General features: G+C 43.1%; 1 protein-coding gene across 5 annotated transcripts in view; it reads right to left on the bottom strand.

Annotated features, from left to right (window-relative positions):
• ARHGAP26 (Rho GTPase activating protein 26) overlaps positions 1-24,353 on the bottom strand; it is a 475,515-nt gene that overhangs the window by 64,544 nt on the left and 386,618 nt on the right. For all 5 annotated transcript variants that reach the window (XM_070374544.1, XM_005904294.3, XM_070374543.1 and 2 more), the window contains one exon: positions 10,745-10,898. In XM_070374544.1, the coding sequence (XP_070230645.1) occupies positions 10,745-10,898 (154 nt within the window). The remainder of the gene's footprint in view (positions 1-10,744; positions 10,899-24,353) is intronic.

Below are 24,353 nucleotides of genomic sequence, written 5' to 3'. Positions count from 1 at the left end.
GCTGGAGCAAAGTCTCTGTTACACTGAGATTTAAGAAAGGGTAGAAGCTCAAATAAGAGCAGTCAGTGATATTCCTCTGCTAATAATTATTTAAATTGCAGTCTTCACTTGGGATAGTGCTGGGTCTAACAGCTGTCTGAAATGATCACCTTGTCCGTGTCGGTCACTAACATGTGGACCTTGTCTCTACTGGTTCACTGTGTTTGGAATACCTATGACTCTACTTCTTGATCTTCTGCCAGTTTATTTTTCTGTGACAACCGCACATCACAAGTACCGCCACGGATGGCTCAGGGAATAAGTCCCCTAATTCCACTTTCACACAAAGGGTCAAGAGAAGAATGGTAAAGAGGAGGGGTGTGTGTGTGAGAGGCAGGGGCTGCTTCTCCCCCAGAGGGGGCGGAGAGCTGCGTGTCACTCCCATCATGAGGTCTATGCTATAAGGCACAGTGTGTGGAAGGGAGGGGAGGGGAGGGTATAGATTTCCTCCAAGACAGGGTTGAAGCCAACACACTTGAAGATCAGAAATCGCTCTCATGCTTCAGCTTTGGATTTCCCAACCTTCAAGCAGTACTCTTCAAGTCTAAATGCTGAAGTTCATGGGCTATAATCATTTCTGTCAGTGATGTCTGATGTGACATGACAACAGCCTTGCCAACCTCCTTCTCCCATTCTATCTTTTGGGTGCCGCTGTCCCCAAATTCTATCCTGCATGTTTCACCTGCTTAAATCGTCAAAGGTTTTGAGTACGGTGGTAAGCAAAATAAACTGAACAGGGCTTTCCAATTTTCTCAAAACCCAAGATGATTTCTCTCTATGTCACTGCTATAGTCACCAGAAACTACATAAAACACTTATTTTCAGTGTGTCTAATCACAAACAGTGTCACTTCTACCTTTTACAAGAGAAGCTGAAAAGAATGATAAAAGTACTAAATTATTCCTTTTCATTACAGGAAGCATGTGATCTTACTATCCAGAAGGCGGGGATGGGTAGTGAGGAACACAGGTGCCTTATGCTGTGAGTCTGAGTTTCCAGAGCAACCGCTGATTACGATGGAGTAACTCTAATGTATGTCCATAAAGGTCAGAAGTTAAAGTTTTTCCATTATATATTCTGTTTTAAAAGGGGTCGCAGAGTCAGACACAACTGAGCAACTGTCACCTTCACTATTACTACTTACCATTTCAAGGAAGAGGTCTAACTCAGAGAGGGCAAGTAACTTGCCCAAGTTTACCCAGCTAGGATATAGCAGAGCTAAGGTTTCACTGCCCAGGCCACACTGGCTTTCCCTTAACACCGGATCCCAAGGCTCACTGATGCTTTGTGCGTGACAGAGCCGCTTATGTTATGACAGAGCCCATTTCAGTCTTCAGGTACCTATGTGCAGCCACACATCTCTATATAAATGAAATCACTATTCATTTGCAGGATCTCTGCCATAATGATAACCATCCACTATGAGAAACATATTTCCCCCCTCAAAAATAGTGTTTCAGAATAGCATTTCCTCAAACTATGGAATCCTGTTTTAAGAGGCTGAAGAGAAGCACTGTAAAACCATCTTCTATGGTCACACACATTTAGGAAATGCAGCCTAAGACATGCCCCTCGGGAGATTCACAATGGACATATTAAAGGCACAGAAGTCCTCTTGTTAAGAATCTGTTGAACTTCGCCCCACTCCACTCTTTGCACTTGTCTCCCATTCCTGCATCAGTCTGGTGAATGGTTATCTACAAGTCTCACATCTTTCCTACATGCTGATGCTGACCCAACACTTTCAGTATCACATACCCTGAGATCTCTTTTTCTGTCAAGACCCAGTGCAAGGGTCTTGATTTTCTTGGGTTACATACACAGTAGACGCACAGTAAGAATATCTATTGGCTTGATTAATTGATGAACCCATCCTGTCACGATTTATGACCAAAAGGCAAGCATTTGCAAAGTAGCTGGCTGGCTTCCTTGAGGAACTTTAAAGGAAAGCACTGGTGAGCTAATTGGATTCCCCTGAGGGCCAAGGGCAGGGCACTCTTAAGCTCCACTACTGTCATCACTGCAGGGACAATCAAAGTGCCAGTGATGACACAGGCTTGGCCCTGAGAGCTTTACATTGATGTATATCCAGATTTTATTCTTGTGGAAGTCCATCAGCCTAAGGCACTGTGACTATGGTTCTCAGACTTGAGGACCACGTGTCAAAACGACCTGCCGGGCTTGTTAAACCACGATTGCTGGGCCCCTCCTCCAGAGCTGTCTATCCTGTAAGTCTGGGTGGGGCCTGAGAACATGTATTTCTAACCAGCTCCCAGGTGGTACCAATGATGGTGGTCGCAGGACCACATTCTGGGAACCGCCGTACTGAGCTAAGACTCTGCCCAGAAAGAGCAGCATGCAGAGACCAAAGCAGCCTACAGTACAAGGTTTTCTAGATTCTTAACTCAGAGACATTAAAAATAAGACCTCAAGGCTGTTTCCAACTAGGAATGTGTTCCTAGCTAAGTAAGCATCTGCTTTCCAGACTGACTGAAAAGATTTAAAAGTAGTTCCTGAACTCCAATATGCTTTTAATTTACTTAATTTAGGATCTGGATCTCCCAGTAAGATTCCTCCAAATTATATACATAGGGAGGAGAGAGACAATCCCAGTTCTTAATCCAAATCGAGAAAAACAGCCACTTAGTGTTCCTTCCAAGTCCACTTACAGGCATAATAGTGCTGAAAGCCATGCAAAATCTTAAGCTTACTTCCTTCCCTAAAGACACTACCAAAAAGTGGAGATTTAAAATGCTTAACACCTACTTACATAGACAAAATACAGCTAACTCCAGAATAAAACTTGTTCATTCATATATTTAATTAAACTCCAAGGTTTCAGCATCTACCACATCATGGCAAATGGGGGGAATTATTTAAGACTATTTAGTAAGATTAATTAGTTTACAGAAGAAAATGCAGGCCCTTTCCATGATTTTAGCTTGTAAAGGGGGGAAGAAAACAATCCGTGTGAAGGAAAACACTGTTCCTTTTTTGATTTCCACTCTGTCAGGGACGCCGGCTAAGCACTAAACGGTGTTTGGTCCCCGTCTCCTCCCATACCCCCTCTGCCGACCGGCTGGAGATATCCAAGCTCACAGACAGCCCTGGTGCTTGGGAAAGAAATCCTGTGGGTCATGAAGAGTGAGGCCTGCCTTGAGCAATTTTTTCTGGGAAAAAAAAAAAAAAACAAAACAAAACCGCTAATAACCAAACGCATTTATCCAATAAAAATCGGATGGATCACCAGGCAGGATCGCCACCCTCAACCAAGTGAGATCTTGGCTGGGCAATGGGAAAAGCTGAAAGGAAGCCTCTCAGAAAACAGGAATGTGGGTGACATCGGTGACAATCTCTGAAAATGCCAAGGGAACCTAGTCTGGTACCAAACCGAACCTGGCTAGGTATCCAACCTAGCCTTGGAAAAGCTGTGGCCATGGTGGCCGCAGGAGCCTGAGATGTAAGAGGGATGGTTCAGGGCTTATCCAAGAGATGGCCACGATTGAGCAGGCGGGAACTACCGTGGAGGTGGTGAGGAGTAATAAGAAAAGGAAAAGGATTCCTTGTGAAAATCATTTTGCTTTCAAGCTATTTTGCAAGGTGGGGAACACCGCCAAATTTTCAGGCAAAACTGTCTGAAGAGATATTTTATGCTTGGAGGCAGGTAAGAAAAAATATCCTCAATCTAACAGGAAAGATCCTCTTCCCACAGAAAGCTGATTTAACCACAGAGGAAAACTTCCTCTTTCAAATCCCTGCATTCCAAAGAATGACAAATAAAGATCACTGGAGCAAACTCATAGCTGCCTGTTTGGGTGTAACTCTTTTGGCATAAAATAGCATTTAGATGGTAAAATTACTTTTAAAAATATGCCATTAGTTATCACTTGTCTAATGCCTCTTATTCATTTAGTGATTTATCTGGACCCAATAAACAACAGTGAGGCATGCAGCTTATCACGTACCCAGTGGGGTGTGGAGGTTTCCTATGTTTTAGGAACAGGCCTGTCTACCCCGGTGGGTCTAGGTTTAAGGTGGGGCAGTATCTGCCTCTACAGTAGAAGTTCCTTCTTTCACTAGTAACTCAAAGACTGACCTGACAGCTCCAGGCCTTCGAGACAGGAGGCCAGTGTGGAGAATGGTCAGAACAGCCTGGGACATCTCTCTGCACCTGAATAACACAGGCCAGAGATGAGGGAATAAAGGGACAGGAAGGACAGAGCAGAAGAGGACCCCTGATGAGTTGAGGGAATAAAGGGACAGGAAGGACAGAGCAGAAGAGGACCCCTGATGAGTTACTGATAATTGCCATTCATAGTGCCGAACACGTAAACGGCACAACAAAAGATGATCTCGCTTAAACATCACAAAACCTTTTCATGGAGGGTATGAATAGGGTATTTTACAGATGAAGAAACTGAGGCAGATAAAGTAACTTGCCTCCTTCCCCTCCAAATCCATACCTGCTTTTCTCTATGTTAATTTTCTCCACAGAACTTTTCAACATTTGCTATCTGAGATTCTGATATTACCTTTCTAGAATATAAACTCCATGACAGCAGAAACAATGCAATTTCTTATCACCCTATCTTTAGGATTCAGAACAACACCTGGCCCACACTCAGTGTTCAAACAGTATTTGTTGAGTGAATGTTGACTGAATAAGTAAAACAGAAGTAAACTTTTAGAGGTATCTCTCTTGGTGAGCTTTTCCCAGGTTTCATGTGAGAGCAGCTGAAGCAAATTCAGTAGGAGCCAATAGTGCCTCAGAGAAACAACTCGGCCTGGAAGCAGGCCGTGTTTATCCTCTGAATTCCAGGCACTGTTCTCTTGCCTCTCACTGGCCACTAAAACTGGAGAGGTTGACTCTGGCAGAAATTGAAGGCATTTGGCATGCACACATCTTTTAGGTCACCAGAAATAACTTGGACATGCATGTGTGTGTGTGTGTTAAAAGGAAAGGACAAGAAAAATCAGTTTTATTTATGGGGCTACTGGGCAGTGAGTTAGTTTTTATGGGTGGGGACCACTTAGGCAGGGACAACTCTCAGGTTAGGTTGTCCCATTACTGGAATCATCCCCTGTCCTTCTCTCTATCCCTACCCCAGTGGTCTGAAAAAAAGCATTTCCTTGGTCAGTTTTAATTTGGGGGAATTACTGCAGTATCTTCAGTCCCCAGTGGGACGTCCCCTGACTTCTTTCTCAGCATTTGTTTACTTCCTCTTTAAAAATCACTATCGTCCAAAAAAGCGGAGGCATGAGGCCAGTTCTCTTGGTCACTAGGAAGGAAAGAGATGAATTTCTGCTGTCCTTTGTAAGCACCCAGCGAATGACCTCTGTTCTTAGGACAGTTCACCCAACTCTGTCCACCACTGGGAGTAGGGGGATGGGTGCGTTTAGGGACACATTCGGGGCCAAGGACAGGCATTGGCCAGTTGATGTTGGTGCCAGGATTAAAGCCTAGGTCTCCCTGCTTTCCATATCAGTGATGGAACTATCTTTCTTTTTGCCTCTGCCATCAGCTATGGGTTTGGTTTTGTTTCTTAACTTCTTAGAATCTCATTTATGAGTTATTTTCTTTCAAATAAGTTCTGTAAATGGGAAGCTCATCTTCATATGCCACTGTGGCAGGGTGAGAACCTTCCATCCCCTCCTACTGACCTAGGCAGCCCAGCTCCATCCCAAGACCGTTGCTCATGACTCTGACTTCTGTCAGTTAACCTTTGCTGAAAAAACTGGCCTAAATTCAGTAGCTTAAAACAACTACAATGCATTACTCCTCATGAATCTGTGAGTTAATTGGGCGGCATTTCTGTTGCTCTTTCCTGGACTCACTCTTGTGGCTGCATTGGCTGACTGGTGGCCCGGGTTCTGGGCTTAGCTGGGAGAGTAGGCCTTCTCTCTCCAATAGTCCTTCATCCTCAAGGAGGCTGGACTGGGTTTTTTTACATGGTGACCGGGTTCCAAGAGGATGAGACAGGAAGCTGCTGGGCCTTGTGGCCTGGCGTGGAAGTCATATGATGGTCAAATCAAGTCAGAGGGTAAAGGCCAGCCTAAGTTCAAGAGCTCCACCTCTTAAGGGGAGGAGCTGCAAAGACTCTGGGGCCATATTTATCATAGGCCTCTGAGATAGAAAGGACTGGGACCATAAGAAGCTAGGGACTAAAGTTTCACCTGTTACCAGAAAACATATGGATTTAAAGTGGCCAAATCTTTTAACTTTTCAGAAGAAGCTGGAAATCTAGATTTTTAAAAATCTATTAATAGCCTATTTTTTTAGAGCAGTTTTAAGCTTATAAAAAATTGCTCAAAATAACTTAGAATTTTCATGTAACTCTCCCCTTTCCCTAAGTTTCCTCTATTATTAACACCTTTCATTACTGTGGTATATTTATAGCTACTGATGAACCAGTTTTGATACATTATTATTACCACTGTTATTAACTATCCACAGTTTACATTAGGATACACTCTTTCTGTTCTCTGAGTTTTATGAGTTCTGAAAAGGTATAATGTCTTATGTCTACTTTTGGAGTATCGTATAGTCAAGTATCACTGTCCTAAAAAACCCCTGTGTCCCTCCTGCCCTCTAATCTTTTTACTGATTTTGTAGTTTTCTGTTTTCCAAAATGTCATGTAGTTGGTATCATACCATACTATAGTCTTTTCAGAGTGGCTTTAGATGTGTATGGTTCATCCATGTCTTTTCATGACTTGATAGCTTATTTCCTCTCAACATCAAATAATATTCCATTGTTTGGATGTATCATAGTTTGGTTATCCATTCACCTGCTGAAAATGACTTGGTTGCTTCCAACTTGGCAATTATGAATAAAGCTGCTATTTATATTTGTGGGCAGGATTTTGTTGTGAATGTAAGTTTTCAACTTATTTGAGTAAACACCGAGGAGTGTGGTCACTTGATCGTGTTGTGTGATAAATCTACGTTTAGTTTTATAAGAAGCTATCAGCTTGCCTTTTAAAGTGGCTTTCTCAGTTTGCATTCCCACCAGCAATGCATGAGACTTCTGTTGCTCCTTATCCTCATCAGCATTTGATGTCAGTGATTTGGAAGCTAGCCGTTCTAACAGGTGTGGAATGATATATCCTTGCTTTAATATTGAGCATACTGGTCCTTTATCAGATATGCATTTTGCAAATGTTTTCTCCTACTCTGTGGCTTGGCTTTTCATTTTCTTAATAATGTCTTTTGCAGAGCAGAAGCTTTTAGCCTAAATGAAGTCCAACTTACCAATTTTTTCTTTCATGGATTATGCTTTTGGTGCAATATTTATACAGTCACTGCCAACCCCAAAGACACCTAGTTTTTCTCCTATGTTGTGTTCTAGAATTTTACAGTTTTGCATTTTACACTTAGGTCTACGATCCATTGTAGTTAATTTTTGTGAAAGTTGTAAGGTCTATGGCTAAATTCATTTGTGTGTGTGTATATGTCTAGTGGTTCCAGCCAGCATGAAATCTGGATTTTGTTGTGAAGTGACCTGATCTTAAAAGGTTGGTTCAATTTTTTTTTTGGTGGTCATGCTGAGTGACAACTAAGTTCCCCTTCCTCCAATACACATTTCCGTAGAACGTTTTCCTCCATCCTGGATCACTTCTGCCTCCCTCATCCCCTTATCTGAAATGCTCTTCCATCCATTAGTATCATCTTTCCTAGTGCCCACCTCGCATTTCATCTACTCCACCTTTCCCAACTCTAGACTGGCTTGTGTACCTAAATACCCAGTTAAGAGTTGCTGAACTCTCTATATACTTCTGAGTTCTAAGTCCAATTTAGCACTGTTGTTTACCACTGTCTTTCCTCCTCAACCAGAGTATAAACTTCTGGGGAGGCCCAGGAATTCTCTCCTTCTCCTTTACCACAGGAAGCTCAGCAGAGGTCTAAGCACAAATTTGCTCAGTGATCTCCACTGACCATTTTAGACAAGCTAAAGTGCTCTTTGACCTTTAGGAGAGATGGCTGAGGACCTCCCAAAGACAGGATCCCTGAAGTCTTGCCCTAGCAAGGCTGAAATGGTAGCATCTCTGATTCTGATGCCAGCTTTAGCATTATGTCCACACAAACAAGAGGGCACTCATCCCCTAGGAGAATTAGGAAAGATTTACCAATGAGACAGCAAAATATGGCCTCTGAAGCACCAAAGATGCCGAGTCACAAATGTGTTTCTTTCATTATGATTGTTATGTGGTCAGAAGGATCATCCCAGTCATTATGAAAACAGTGAAAAACAAATGAATGAAATAAAAAAAAGACAGTTTTCTGGTGACTGGTTCCCGAGATTATGCCTAATTTATACTCAATGTAGTGGTAATCCCCCACCCCTTGACTTGGCCTTGTGTCCTCATCTGCATCATTGTTTCCCATTCAAGGAGTTTGGTGCATCTCAAAGTGAGCAAGGATGGAAAGAATGAAAGGGTCCAGGGCTGAGACCCAAGTGGTCTGGACTGGTTGGGACAGAGCCCAAGCACCACAGCAGAAGGTGCTTCAGACCTCTCAGAATTCACAGCCTCAGGGAAATGCTGCGGCTTGCATTTGCCGGGGTGACCTCGAGTCTGTCCATGTGCAGTCCATCCAGGCCAATCCCAGGCATAAAAAACCAGGCAGGCCCAAACTGGGTGACAAGCTCTCCCGGCCCTGGGTTTCAGAAATGGGTGGTGGACCAGTTGCAGTGTGGAGGCACTGACATGGCCCTCATCAGGGCTGAGGCAAACTCCATGTCAGCACTGCTTCTACCTTAAGAGCAGTGTTCCCGGAGCTCAGGATTCCCAGGCATCACTTAGCTATGCCCTCAAATGGAAGACAATAGCCCAGCAAGAAACATACCCACATTCCAGCCTCCCATCCTCCACTGAACAAGGAGACTGTTCCTGGCCTCATACTCCCTTCCCTGGGAAAGCCCCCAGACCTATAGCAGGTAGGCATGTGTCCCGTGGATGGCATGAAGCAGGTAAAGTGACAGCCAGTGTTTTACATAAAACAAATCTAGTTTACTTAAAGTATGACTTTTGTACATTTCATAGCATATGACAAATAATTGGGTTCTCAAAAAAAAATCACATCTAGACATCAAAAAATAAAAAATCATAAGCCTCCTCATCCATGACCTGTTTAAAAGACATAACCCCTCATTTCCACGTAACTCTCTGGACACACTATACTCAACAAAGCCTTAGGGGCTCCCAGACACCAGCTGCTGAAAACAGAGCTTAAAGACCACTAGTTGGTGCTGCTGGTGAAAATCAGGGAGTGTTGAGCAACCATGCTCATGCTGAGCAACAAATAACCTCAGCAACTGCAGGGTACAGAGGCTTAAACAAAATGGAAGAAAAGGAACCAGAATCTCCTTAAAGTCTAGGAAAGCAGCCGTGGGAGTCCCTGAGGGAGCCATCCAACAAGGGAGGGAGGCTCCATTGGCCGTGGAGAACCAGAAGGGACTCACTGCCCACAAGCTGAACAAGTTACATTATTTTGAACATTTGAGGATACTTCCTGGTATACAAACACATCATCTACCTCATAATAGGTAAGTAATTCACTTCTTGAATATCAAGGTAGGATTTAAAGCTGTCAACAATTAAAAAGAGACCTGATTTTCTCAATGTACAGTTTCATCTTACACTGTGGCTGCATTTTCTAAACACCTCTTAACCATTTTAGAGTCATTTTTCATTCCAACCCTTAGTACCCCTTAGTCTCTTCTAAGGAAAAAAAATGTTAGACCCATTTTTGGGGGCTGTAAATATGTTAGCGAGATAGAATGGCAGGGTGCAATCATGCAACCACAGCGAGGAGAAGGGTAGGAAAAGGTTCTGACATGCTGGTGTCTCACCAAGAGAAACGACTGCCCTGAAGGCAATTTGTGGCTGAACCTCAAACTATTTTCACCAGAGAAAGGCAAAGTCAACCCTGCTCTTCCTGAGTTTCACACAACTGTGGCCAGAGGGTCCAGTTTTTCTGGTTATGGCCTCACATTTTTTCTGCAAAGGCTCTAGTGCACAAGATTTATGGGGTGGTCTGAAGAAGCAAGCTAAGTAATGTGGGATGCAACCACAAAAGAGAACTTTCTGGCCCAAGCAGAATAGGTCTAGTTTCCGTGGAGGATTGGACAACCAGTCTCAAAACAGTCTCAGCTGTGGGTGCTCAACACCAAAGAATGAAGCAACAGAGCATCTGCTCTGTGATCATGGTCATGCTAAGGTTTGAGGAGCTAGTGACTCAAAGGGCTCCTGGAGCTATTCTCTCTGGCAGTGGAGACAGATAGCACTGAACATACTCAACAAAGTTGGGGAGAAGGGAAACTGTGACAACACAAATGAGTGAGACAAATGTAGCTACTGATCTACCGAGCTACTACAGTGCCCGGATGTTTGTAAAACCAAAAGAAAGTTTTTCATGCCCCAGCAGCCAGCACAGGCAAGGAGCCATCACCAAAGCCATCTCAGCAGGATGGTAGATCAAACATCACCAAGGCCAAGAAGCAGTATGTTAAGAATCGTGATTCCCCTTTGAGATGATGATGCTTAAAACATGTGAAATAAACTTAGCCAAGCTTCCAAGTTGAGGGAGAAGGTTTACATTAGGTTCATGGGACAATACTCAAAGTCAGACGGGGCCAGAGAGCACATTCTGGGTAGAATGGCTGACAAGGGCCCCCTGTGGCCGGCAGCCGGACGTCATACTTACAGTGAGTTGGGCCGGGTGGGTTTGAGCACATCCAGGTCTGGGTCACTGGAGTTCATGTTGGGCTGTAAGCTGCTGCTGGAATTGAGGATGCTGTTCGCATTTGAAGAGACGACAGATTCCAAACTGGAGTTGATGAGGCTGTTTCTTTGTTCCTCTGGGGGAACAAAAACCCACAAACCCCATATTAATATTATTCCATTCGATTCTATTGGGATAGTCTGTTCCTACCTATCCAAAAGTTTATAAATAATGAGATTACATGCAGCTCCCTGGTGCTGATGAAACTAGGAAAAGGACATAGGGAAGAATTACAGGACAAATAAGAATCACAAGTGGGAGGACTTCCCCGTGAATTCTGTGGTTGGGAAACTGCCTGCCAATGTAGGGGACATGGGTTTGATCCCTAGTCTAGGACAATTCTACATGCCAGGGGACAGCTGGGCCTGTGTGCCACAACTACTGAGCCTGTGCTCTAAAGCCTGAGAGCTGCAACTACTGAGCCCACACGCCGCGACCACTGAAGCCAGTGTGCCTAGAGCCCGTGTTTTGCAACAAGAGAAGCCACCACAATGAGAAGCCTGCACACCACAGCTAGAGAGCAGCCCTGGATCGCTGCAGCGAGAGAAAGCCCATGAACAGCAACGAAGACCTAGACAAAGCCCCAGCACAGCCAAAAATAAATAAATGAATTTTTTTTTAATATGAATTACAAGTGGGAAAGGAAGCACCTGAGAGTAACAGTTGATGTGAAACTTTACAGCAAAACTCATTCCTCTGCTTGACAGGACATATCTTCTCTTTCACATGACAAACCTTTTCCTGAGAGTGGCTCAACCACCACACCATAAGTTGTGTCTTCTTTGGACTGGCAGATGGTCAGAACAGAGAGAACCTTCAAAGCCCCTTTGCAGTGAATCATATCCTTTTGGCTTCCATAACATTCACCCTTTATTCTAAAACTCCTGCCCCTAACACTGCCTTACTTGCCTAAGCCATGTCCTACCTCTGACCCTACGGTACCACACTATAAAATATTTACTCTTTAGCCATCCACTTCCTTATGGCTCTGCAGTCTAACCCCCTGATCACTCCCCAGCCAGACCCTTCTGGGTTGCCTCTAGCTCCAAGTATTTGATGCTGAGCTTCCAGTTAGTTTTTTGACTAATAGATCTGTAAGGACTACAGAGTAGTCTACATATACAAATCGGAGTCGATGTTCCAAGCAGTCATATTAGTGCTTGGAGAATATTACCAAGTCAGAGGGGAGAAACCCTGAGTTCCCTTCAAGACCATACTCCTGATTGGGTATGTAGAGTCAGGCAATATTCCTTGGCTCTCTCTCTCTCTTGGTTAATGCAGCTATACCATGGGGAGCACGGAAAATGCCTTGCACAGCTTGGGGAGCTGTCATGAGGATCAGGTGGGATCATATGCAAGAATGTGTTTTGTAAACTTCAGAACATTGCTCAAAGAAAAGAACTTTCTGTTTCTTCCCATCTTTAAAAACTTGGAATTATGTGCTGAAGAAAACTTTTTGGATGATTTAGACAAATGCCATGGGCACTCCTGTAGGAGTAAAACATCAGAGACATGGAATGTCTTTCTTGTTCCACATTCCTTACAGATACACCATATTGGAATGAACTGATGTTTTGGGCAATCAATTCATGTATCAAGAAATATCATATCTGGGTTAATCCTCACTGGATCTTTCTGAAATGAGCCAGAAGTATTCCATATCCCTAAGAAGAAAGACTAGGCTCACTTACATGGTAGTTCAGAGGTTAACATTTGAACTCAGGTCTCTTTAGGCAAAATAGAGTGTGGGGGGTGTTATGATAAAAAATGCTCTTCCTTTGCACTACTCATGTATATAAAAATAAGCGTATGAAATGATGTTAGAGTAATAGTCACATTAGTCACACCAATAATAAGGATACAAACACACATACACATCAATAATACCTAGCATCTTAGCAAATTCTCAAGGCCATGTTGAAGCCTTTCAGAATTCTGAGTCCAAAAAACCCAAGAAGCTTATGGGATATCCTTGAACTCTAACTAGATTTTGAAAAAAATAGATTATTAAGTTGATTCCTGAGGTTTAGAACAATTCATATTTCAAAAGCTTGAGTTCCAAAGAGAAACAACAAAGAAAGAGAAATCAAGAGTTACATTGAGCCAAGATGTGGGAGGACTAATAGGGCCTGCAAATGGGAGCTTGCTACCAGGAAGAAAAACAACTCCAAAATTACATAATTAGGGGATCATTGAGAGAATGGATATGCCATTTATCAGTATGAATCAGTTCATAAGTAAGTAAAATTTTCCTTTGCACAAAATCCTCACATCAAGACTCCTGAAACAGTATGAGGAGCCCAAGACTACCTCCACTCCACAGGGAGTAAGGATGACACTTCTTTGGGGCTCAAAGGATGTGTGTTCTGCTTCATGAGAGGAGAGATGAAGAGTTTTATTAACTCCGGTTTGAGGCTAAGTATGTAGGACATAATTATCTGAATTCATAGGAAATAGAAGAGAATAACTATAGATCATATTTCTCTGTGATTATATTTACCTGTCCATGCTGCTACTGCTGCTGCTAAGTCGCTTCAGTCGTGTCCAACTCTGTGCGACCCCATAGATGGCAGCCCACCAGGCTCCCCTGTCCCTGGGATTCTCCAGGCAAGAACACTGGAGTGGGTTGCCATTTCCTTCTCCAATGCATGAAAATGAAAAGTGAAAGTGAAGTTGCTCAGTCATGTCTGACTCTGTGCCACCCCATGGACTACAGCCTACCAGGCTCCCCCATCCCTGGGATTCTCCAGGCAAGAACACTGGAGTGGGTTGTCATTTCCTTCTCCAATGCATGAAAATGAAAAGTGAAAGTGAAGTTGCTCAGTCATGTCTGACTCTTTGCGACCCCATGGACTACAGCCTACCAGGCTCCCCCATCCCTGGGATTCTCCAGGCAAGAACACTGGAGTGGGTTGCCATTTCCTTCTCCAATGCATAAAAGTGAAAAGTGAAAGTGAAGTTGCTCAGTCATGTCTGACTCTTTGCGACCCCATGGACTACAGCCTACCAGGCTCCCCCATCCCTGGGATTCTCCAGGCAAGAACACTGGAGTGGGTTGCCATTTCCTTCTCCAATGCATGAAAATGAAAAGTGAAAGTGAAGTTGCTCAGTCATGTCTGACTCTGTGCGACCCCATGGACTACAGCCTACCAGGCTCCCCCATCCCTGGGATTCTCCAGGCAAGAACACTGGAGTGGGTTGCCATTTCCTTCTCCAATGCATGAAAATGAAAAGTGAAAGTGAAGTTGCTCAGTCATGTCTGACTCTGTGCGACCCCATGGACTACAGCCTACCAGGCTCCCCCATCCCTGGGATTCTCCAGGCAAGAACACTGGAGTGGGTTGTCATTTCCTTCTCCAATGCATGAAAATGAAAAGTGAAAGTGAAGTTGCTACTGCTGCTGCTAAGTCGCTTCAGTCGTGTCCAACTCTGTGCGACCCCATAGATGGCAGCCCACCAGGCTCCCCTGTCCCTGGGATTCTCCAGGCAAGAACACTGGAGTGGGTTGCCATTTCCTTCTCCAATGCATAAAAGTGAAAAGTGAAAGTGAAGTTGCTCAGTCATGTCTGACTCTTTGCGACCCCATGGACTACAGCCTACCAGGCTCCCCCATCCCTGGGATTCTCCAGGCAAGAACACTGGAGTGGGTTGCCATTTCCTTCTCCAATGCATGAAAGTGAAAAGTGAAAGTGAAGTCGCTCAGTCGTGTCTGACTCTTTGCGACCCCATGGACTACAGCCTACCAGGCTCCTCTGCCCATGGGATTTTCCAGGCAAGAGTACTGGAGTGGGGTGCCATTGCCTTCTCCAACTTGTCCATGAGAGGGGTATAATTCTATGAATTAAAATAATGCCTTGCTAAAAGAATATTAGCTTTTCTAAAATATTATCAGGACATTTTTTCCTGTCTTACTATTCATCAGAAAACAGAGTATTTGAAATGAAACATTTTTTAATTTTCACTTATTCAATAAATATTATTGAGCTCCTCCTGAGTACCGAACCCAGCTCCCAGACAGCAGACACTGACACTAATTCACTGGTAGTTTAAGCAGATGAACATTAGAATACTGACTGGTTCGTATGTCTACCTTTCTCAGTAGACTACAAGCAACCTAAGATTGGGCACGGGACAGACAACATTTTAAAATTACAACAGAAAAAAGTCACAGAAAGATGCTTTGCTTTATAAAATATTTTATCAGAATCCTAATGCTCATAAAAAAGATTTGTTTCTAAAAAATGGATTTAGGTAAAAGTTTTAAGAACCTAGCTCCCACTACAGTATTATAGACTGGGTCTCTCCCATGAGCTAATGAGGAAGGCTACAGCATGTGGAACAATGATAATTTTGGTTTTTGAAAATTTTTTTATTTTTTAAAAATTTTATTTTGGGGTATAGCTTTTATAGATTCACAACATTGTTAGTTTCAGGTGTATGACAAAGTGATTCAGTTATACATATATCTATTCTTTTTTTCAGATTCTTTTCCCATATAGGTTATTACAGAGTACTGAGTAGAGTTCCCTGTACTATACAGTAAGTCTTTGTTGATCTATTTTACGTATAGTACTGTGTGTTAATCCCAAACTCCCATAAACCCATACGAGAACGAGGGTATGGATGGATAACGAAGACTCAACCTTCCTCGGACTAGCAGTTAATAGAATAAAATAGGTGGCTCTACCCTAACTGAGCTTGGGGAGGGATTCATTTACTGGAGAACATAAATTCTTTCTTAAAACAACAAATTATTTTTGAGATTATATTTTGACTTATATTTAGGTATCTAGGACCTGTCACATGTGGTGGACCTACAATAAAACAACAAAAGCAAAAAATCAGGGAAAGGGATTCTTTTTCCAAGAAGAAAATACCAAAAACTTAATCATAATATTTCACAGTTTTGCAGCCAAGATAGACAAATATGCATCCCAAGAGGCAGACTCTTTACTGACATCGCCCATGGGTCACATGATATGGAGACCTGAAAAACCTGGCACTCTCTGACTACAGGAACACTACAATTTTCTTTGACAGGAGACCTCACATAATAAGACTGAGAGCTTCTAAGAGGACAGACGTCTAAGCTGAAATGCTGACAATCCTTTCTGAGGATGAGCAGGAAGGTGATTATTGCAGAGACTGAGTGGGGAGTAAAATCAACAGCAAATCAAATGTTTAGCGGTTAAGGAAAACTGTACCACAACAAATTCTAATTTGCAGCTTCAATGAATTAAGAAGAAAAAGAGCAAATGATTCAGTAATGTCCCTCAAAATAGGAGGACTTCTGTCAAGTAGGCAAATGGACACTTGCTTCTGACAGAAAAACATGAGAACAAGCAGCCTAAAATATTAAAAAAAAAAAAAAAGTAACCAAATCATTCAAATACCAAAGCTGGACTTTTTGGACTTTTTTGAGTCACTGATGAGTCAAATGAGCTCTGGCATCTACATCAGAAGGTATAAGAAGGACTGATGGCAATTATATTGCTGGAAAAAAAAAATTACAGGCTAGTGGGCTGAAAAAAGGAAAACAGCAACCAGTTATGAGTCAAATCAACAAGATCAAATGACCAAAACAGAAAGAATCCCCACAACGCAGGAATTTTCCTGACCTGGTTGAAGGCAGGGAGAACGCTTGCTTATTTGTCAACAAGAATCTCTTCTCTTATTACTCACAGGCAAGAAGAGCCCAGAGACAAAGAAATGGTAAAATAAAAGCTCAAACAACTGCAAATGTGCGCAGGTAACGTGTTGGATGCTTTCACTTACACGTGCTCCCTGAGGAGTGACAAACTAGATGTGGATCTGTGCCTTAAAAATGTACGCTACTCAAGGGCAGGCCACGGCTGTCCACACAGACTACATCAAGCAGCCATGACAGTGGCCAGCGAGGTCAAGGTTCGTTCACACACTCCTGGTGCCCAGGCCATGCACAGTAGAGATCAAGGCTCTACAACGGTCATGACATAAATAATAAACATAAATAAGGCAACCCTAACTACCAGGATGTGTTCTGCTAGCACACAAGCAGGCAGTTTTGTGTGACTTAATTTTTCAGGTGCTTCAGGCAGGGACCACTGATGTCCTTGAAACCAAAGTACTGGTTACAGTGGGCAGAGTCTCTGTTTTCTGTACAAATCAGGAGCGGAAAAACATGAGTATGCAACCAAATCACTGCAACTAAAAAAAGCAACCCACAGAATAATTTTGGTGATATTGTACTTCTTTTGGGGGTTGCCATGGAAATTTGGGAGCTAAGCTCCTTCACTTTCCATATTTATCAAGTGACTCCTGCTCTCTCTGATGACAAGCGCACCACATACAAGAGACAGGGTCTCTGCTGATCCCAGAACCCAGAGGCAAGACAAGGAACGCACATGCAGAATCCAGCCAAATTCGCCTGGCTTGGCAGGCCTGAACACGTCTGGCTCACTGAATACTCAGAGCTGAAGGATAAACAGGAAACACAGACCTCCAATAACACTTCAAGGGAGCTTTCCCACCATGCACAACAGTATGTCACCATACAGGCTGGTATTTTAGCTTTCCATGAGGTCTTGGACTAGCTGTCAAAAAGAAGAGGGAAGACAACTGATCTGTAACAGCAGCTCACAATGCCTCACAGAGCCCAAAGGAGGGAACTTCTCTGCACATGATCAAACAGGGAGAAAAGGGAGTCACCAGATGGAGGTTCTGCAAAGACCCAGGGTGTTACACCAAAAATACTAAGGCAGAAGCAAACGCCCAGAGGCTTTCCTGGGCTGTGTTGGAGCAAGAGGTGTACTTTCTCCCACTTGTTAAAGTTTTGCAATGAAGCCTGTAATGTATCATCTTGACAAGATAGGATGATAATAGCAAGGCAGCTTAATGAATTTTGCAATAAAAAATGATGAGTGCACAGCAATTTTGGAGTTTGCCATCTCTGGGAAACACCCAAGTATACAGAAAGCTTGGAATCAAGACTTTCCGAAGCAATTTTTCTCCCCTGTAGCTTTTGCTCCTGATAAGGGTGGCATGCCAAGCCCCACTAAAATCTGAGCTGGTTTGATTACAAGCTTGCTGACCCAGTCTCAGTCCCTATGATAAAAATAATCTTAGGAAACAGTTCGGGCACCATGTTTGAGCACATGAAAACAATTTGGACAATGTTTGAAAAAATAATCTTAAAATATAGTTGGGGCAATGTTGTATTAAACAGGGAGGTGACAAGTGAAAAATGTCAATGTTGCTTGGACCACAGACACAGGACATGCGATCACAACTTCTGGCAAGTTGTCTTCAGCAAAACCACCACAGATCCTGGTCCCCTATAGACTGGCTGACATACTCTCCCCATGGTGCCATAATAACCCTCTGCTTTGCAAAGGGAAGGAATGCCAGTGAAAATGGGTTTCATGAGAGAATGGGGAAGTCATTGTGGCTGGTCCCAGATGGAAGAGATTCACAGGAATGAGATGCCGTGGTACAACAGGGAAGCCTGCTCCTGAAACAACATTTCAAAAACCACATTTTAGGAATGCGCTTCTAATTAACAGCTGAACAGGGACTTGAATGTTCAGAGTTAAAGAGACACTTTGCTACTCACAACATAGCCTTCTTTCCTCTATGATAACTTACTTTTGAGGAGGGACACTCCCTCCAACCTATGGTTCCCCGATAACTGAGAAAGCCCACACACAGACTTGCTGATGTATTGCTGACAATACAGTTTCTTCTTTCCCACTACTTATGGGAAAAGAAGAAACTGATACAGTTACTTATTTTTATACCACAACTCATTGCAAAATGGGCTGAGAGAGTAAAATGAAATGTATGATTAGAGTGTTTTTAATAACTTAAAAATTAGTTAATACATAATTAATATGTATTTCTCTCTAGTTTAAAAGCACAGAACGGCATACAAATACTCCAGATATATTCTGGTGCATAAAAGTCCAGTTGTTTTTCTATACACAGAAATAGGTACTTATATAAATTTTTTTTTCTTTTAACAAAGTAGGATAACATAATGCTTAATGCTGTGATACCTTTTTTGCTCATATAGTGATAATGCCAGAGATAGCAGCCTGGAATATGTTCTTTTTAATTTTTAATTTTTTCCTGCTTTCCACAGCATCACTTTCTAAGGGCCACATCATCTATGCAGGTCTCAGTCACACATGGTAACCACACACAATTAAGACAAGAGCCACATTACACCTTACACTCTGTGTGACAATAGGAATTCCTGTGGATAAACATACTGTCTGCCAAAACAAACAGGTGTGTCTAGCGCGCCCAGGATCTGCAGAGGCTACCTGAGAAAAGACACATGCCACAGGTTCGACAGCTCTGAGAGACGCATTACATAAACCTCTGAATGGTACAGAGTCCCAGTTATTTTTCAGCAAGGGAGACACATGTGTGAAGTACATGAGCTGAATTCTCAACCTCTCCCTGGCCTGTCTTGGAAAGGGTCCAGGATGAATTAACTGAACTAAGAGAATTAATCAAAGCTATAATCTCAGCAGCTATTTAATAAGATCGGTGTAAAACAAAGCCCAAGAATCCATTCCCAGACCCACCAAGGCTGCACAACCTTGGCTGCTGATGCACTGGCACTCTAGCATTGAACGGGCTCTCTCTGGGTCAGGGCGACCCTGCATTACTCTCACGTATGGGCCTCTCCTTCGGAATCTGCAGGCTCCAGAGAGGGGATATTTTCTTAGTCAAACATAAAGTAGGACGCCTGACGGTAATCATCATAATCGGAGCTAACATTTATTAGGTGCTTACTATGTACGAGGCTTGCTGTCAAGTATGTTACATGCACTGGCTCACTTAATCATGGCAATTACCCTCCAAGGAAGTTATTATTAGTGATCGATTTTACCAATGAGCAAATGGAGGTTCATAAATGAAAAGTAATGAGCTCCAGGTTGCAGAGCTGGTAGCAGGTAGAGATGGCATTGAAGAAAAGTGTGGCAACTGCAGAACCCCAGCTTTCAACCACCACCAGGCCGCCCCAAACCCTGAAAGAAAATCTAGAGATACTCTGCTAATGACAGAAGACAGGCAATCTGGACCATCCCTCCCCTCCTCAAGCCAGTGCTTCTCTAATCCTTGCTGGCATTAGCATCACCAGGGCACTTTTGAAATGACAGAGGCCTGAGCTCCAGCCATTACCTGATTCAAAATGTACTGGGGAGGAGACCAGGCGTCTGTATTTTCAACAAGCTCCTCACATGACCTTAATGTATACCCAAGTTGAAGAACCACACTTCCAAGAAACGTATTTGAGGACCTGAGACACTGTGGCTGTGGTTCCAGACCACTGCAACAAAGCTAATATTGCAACAAAGCAAGTCACATGAATATTTTGGTTTCCTAGTGCATATAAAAGTTATGTTCATACTACATTGTTGTCTATTAAGTATATAACAACACTATGTCTTAAACAACAATGTACATACCTTAATTAAAAAAAAAACTTTATTGCTAAAAAATGCTAATCATTATCTGACACCACGGGGTTGCTATAAACCTTTAATCTGTGGAAACGCAGTATCTTTGAAGCACAATAAAGTGAAGTGCAATAAAAAGAGGCATGTCTTTGTAGGTACTAAAAAGCTGGGACAAAATAATAAATGTTACCTTGCAACCTCTTGGAAGAAATCTTAAAAAGTATAAGACCTGTGTGCTTGGTTCCCTCTAATCCTCTGGCTCTGCCTTCTACAGTTGTGAAAAAAGTACAGCTTGTGTGTCAGTACCTTTCACCTAGACACACCAGTCTAGCCTCTGCTGTATGATGTATCTGCATGGAAACTTGGAGATTAAACAGTAATCTCCTTTGCTACCATTCATCTGGCAGCACAGATGAAAAACCTCCTTTCATCTCCTCTGAGGTGATCACAAACAAGAGTGATTGCCTCAGCCCAGCATATTAAGCGACTGCTGAATGCACACAGCTCACTGCAGAGTTGCCTTGAGATGGGGGTGAGGGAGGGGAGTGGCCGTGGTGTGGCTGCTGCCTGCCACCGCGCGTAGTGAGGAACCCATTCCAAATGGTCCAGCTGCCTCTGTGGCAACGCTGGGCACTGGACAGATAGTTTTTCTTGCTTCTTTAACTCAGTTTAGAAAGGTTTTCACTTTTGTGGCTCGAGAAGTGACAGAGGCACCCTTCTGGAGACAACATGGTAGGGGGAAGGGACGTGGCCTGGGTCCAGATTCCTCCTCTGCCAATGCCCTAGAGCCCCAGTTTACTTGTTTGTAAAATGTGGATGATGAGAACCTACCTCACGGGGAGATGAGCAATTATAAGGATGAGATGAAGTAACACTGGGAAAAGGAAAAAGCCACCTGGAGAAGACTCCAGTAACTACTCTCAGATTAAAGCAGAGAAGTCTTAACAGAGGTGCCCAGACACACAACTGGTCTACCCTCATGGAAGGAAACACTCCTTTTGGAAAATAAGACACGTATCTGTGAACATCAACAGGTCAGATACTTTCATGACAATCTGAGACCAGAGTGTTGGCACAGATTCACATCTAAGAGGAAAAAAACGGGCTCCAACTTCTGCACAGGCTGGGGACACTGCAGTGAGGTGAGGGGAAAACATGTGCCAATGGAAAGCACCTACTCTGTGAATTTTGGGCTCACCAAGCTTGTCAACTGGGGGCTGAAGAGAAGGCTGACCCACAACCATAGGAAATATTAAACTGCAAGTGTGCCAATGAGATTGAGAAAAAAACATAAACAAGAGCAGGCGCACAGACATAGAGAAATGAAGCTCTGGCAATAACTTACGACGTCTGAAGGCACAAGGGAGGCACATGGAGGTACCGTGGCGGGGGTGTGTGTGTCCCCACAGACGTCATCCCTGTAACAAGAATCTGAAGAAAGGTAAGGTCACGTCAAACCTGGAGAGGTGTCACAATGCACCCAAGGTTTTCAGCATGAAACTGACAGATGATTGGTGAGTGTCCACAATGATATAAAAACCAACAGGCAACATCTGAACCTGATTCCAGTCGACTGGACAGAAGAATCTTGAGTTTGTGTATGTTAAGAGGAAGGATCTCAATCAAAAATTTAGAGCAAGATCTGTGGACTCCAAACTGTGGTACATGTTCCAAAGTTGGGACATATGACAATTCTAAGGTTTGATGTGGATGAACATTCTTTAGCTTAACAGTTACTTATGTTTCAATATTTAAAAATCCATGTATTTAACAGACTGGTTCCAAATAGGGAAAGGAGTATGCCAAGGCTGTATATTGTCAACCTGCTTATTTAACTTATATGCAGAATACATCATGAGAAATTCTGGGCTAGATGAAGCACAAGCTGGAATCAAGATTGTGGGGAGAATTATCAATAACCTCAGATATGCCGATGACACCACCTTTATGGCAGAAAGCGAAGAAGAACTAAAGAGCCTCTTGATGAAAGTGAAAGAGGAAAGTGAAAAAGGTGCCTTAAAACTCAACATTCAGAAAACTAAGATCATGACATCCAGTCCCATCATTTCATGGCAAATAGATGGGCAAACAATGGAAACAGTGAGAGAGTTGATGCTTGCTCCTTGGAAGAAAAGTTATGACCAACCTAGACAGCATATTAAAAAGCAGAGACATTACTTTGCCAACAAAGGTCCATCTATGCTATGGTTTTTCCAGTAGTCATGTTTGGATGTGAGAGCTAGACCATAAAGAAAGCTGAGCACTGAAGAATGGATGCTTTTGAATTGTGGTGTTGGAGAAGACTCTTAAGAGTCCCTGGGACAGCAAGGAGATCCAACCAGTCCATTCTAAAGGAAATCAGTCCTGAGTAGTCATTGGAAGGACTAATGTTGAAGCTGAAAACTCCAATACTTTGGCCACCTGATGTAAAGAACTGACTCATTGGAAAAGACCCTGATGCTGGGAAAGATTGAAGGTGGGAGGAGAAGGGAACAACAGAGGATGAGATGGTTGGATGGCATCAATGACTCAATGGACATGAGTTTTGAGTAAACTCCAGGAGTTGGTGATGGACAGGGAGGCCTGGCGTGCTGCAGTCCACGGGGTCGCAAAGAGTCGGACACGACTGAGCAACAGAACTGAATGTTTTCATGTATATTAAAGAGTAATTCGGTAAGATAACAAAACTGATATTTTAGAAATTTTACTGAATAGGATGAGTCAATGTAAAGAAATGAGGTTCTTTTTTTTTTTTAGAAGTGAGGTTCTTAAAAACTGATTTAAAGAAATGTATCAAACAAACAACTGTGGAAAAGTTATATGGTTGTGGCCCAAAGAGTAGATGAAGGCTTATGTAAATGATGCAAGTTTGGGAAGTACTGAGCTAGGCATGGATAGAGGCCTTAAACTGAAAAACATCACTGTATGGAAATATAAGATTTTTTTTTCACAGATTACCTGCAGAGTCTTCACCTGTACTTTGATCCCAAAGAGTAAACAGCGATGTGCTTTGATAAAGTCTTCCATCTTTGTCCATAGATCAGACAAAGGGGAGGGTTTGGTGTGTGGCAATAGTGCCCTGCCACCTGCTCATGTGACAGTGGTGAGCGGCTGCACTGCAACCTAGGAGGAGTGAGTGCTGGCAGAACCTTCAGCTCCTGGCCAGGCTTCCTCACCCACTTCTCCTACGGTGCTTTCCAGGCCAGCCTGAGTACTGTTCTAATTTCCTGGGGAGCTGGGGGTTCCAAAACAAACTCTAAAAAGTATATTATACATACACCCTTATATACTTTTCAACAACAATGTTTCTCCCAAGGAAAGGAGGAAAGCTGAGCATCCCGCAAGTATCCTCACACACGAGCATTCAGCCTGTTTCCAGGGAGGGTTTCCTCCTGCTCTCAGGTTAGATCTGCTGCTTCACTGTCTTCCCATCTCACAGCCTCCTGTCCACTGTGTTCAGACAAGGACAGCTTGATCTGCAGCTTAGGCACGTCTGCCTTCACACATCCTTAACTTTCACTCGCCGCCTCGTGTGACAGAATTAATCTTGAGAAGAGATCTAATTGATTTTCTCCTAATCGCCACCTTCTTTCTTACATGCTCTAGAATATGCTTTAATCCATAGCTGCCTCTGTTTCCATCTAAGCATCAACCTGGCACTTTTTCAAGCTTAGAGGAATTTACTAATATCATCTGATCTGTCCTGAGCCGCAAACGTACACTGCTTAGCACAAAACCTTAGGTGACCGTGGCTGTCCTGGAAACATGAGAAGCTTCTCACCCCACAGCCAGATGCTGTGTTCGTGGCAGATGAGGGTGAGGCCAGGCCTGTTGCAAGTATTCTCTGGGACAGACCACAGTGAGAACGACCCTAGCCAAATACTTAAGGGGAACACAGGCTACTGTCTGAAGGGAAGCCAATTGCAGTACGGGGTCAAAGCCCTGAAACTGTACCTATCTGCTGACCCAGGGATTCTTCTAGGAATTTATCTTAAGGAAATAATCATAAATATGAACAGATTCAGCTACAAGGACGATATAGTGGCTTTATTCATAAAAACAAGGTATCTGAAACAACCCAA

This window comes from Bos mutus, chromosome 7, assembly GCF_027580195.1.
Source record: "Bos mutus isolate GX-2022 chromosome 7, NWIPB_WYAK_1.1, whole genome shotgun sequence".
NCBI classification, from domain to species: Eukaryota; Metazoa; Chordata; class Mammalia; order Artiodactyla; family Bovidae; genus Bos; species Bos mutus.
This window is presented reverse-complemented; position numbering and strand designations above follow the sequence as displayed.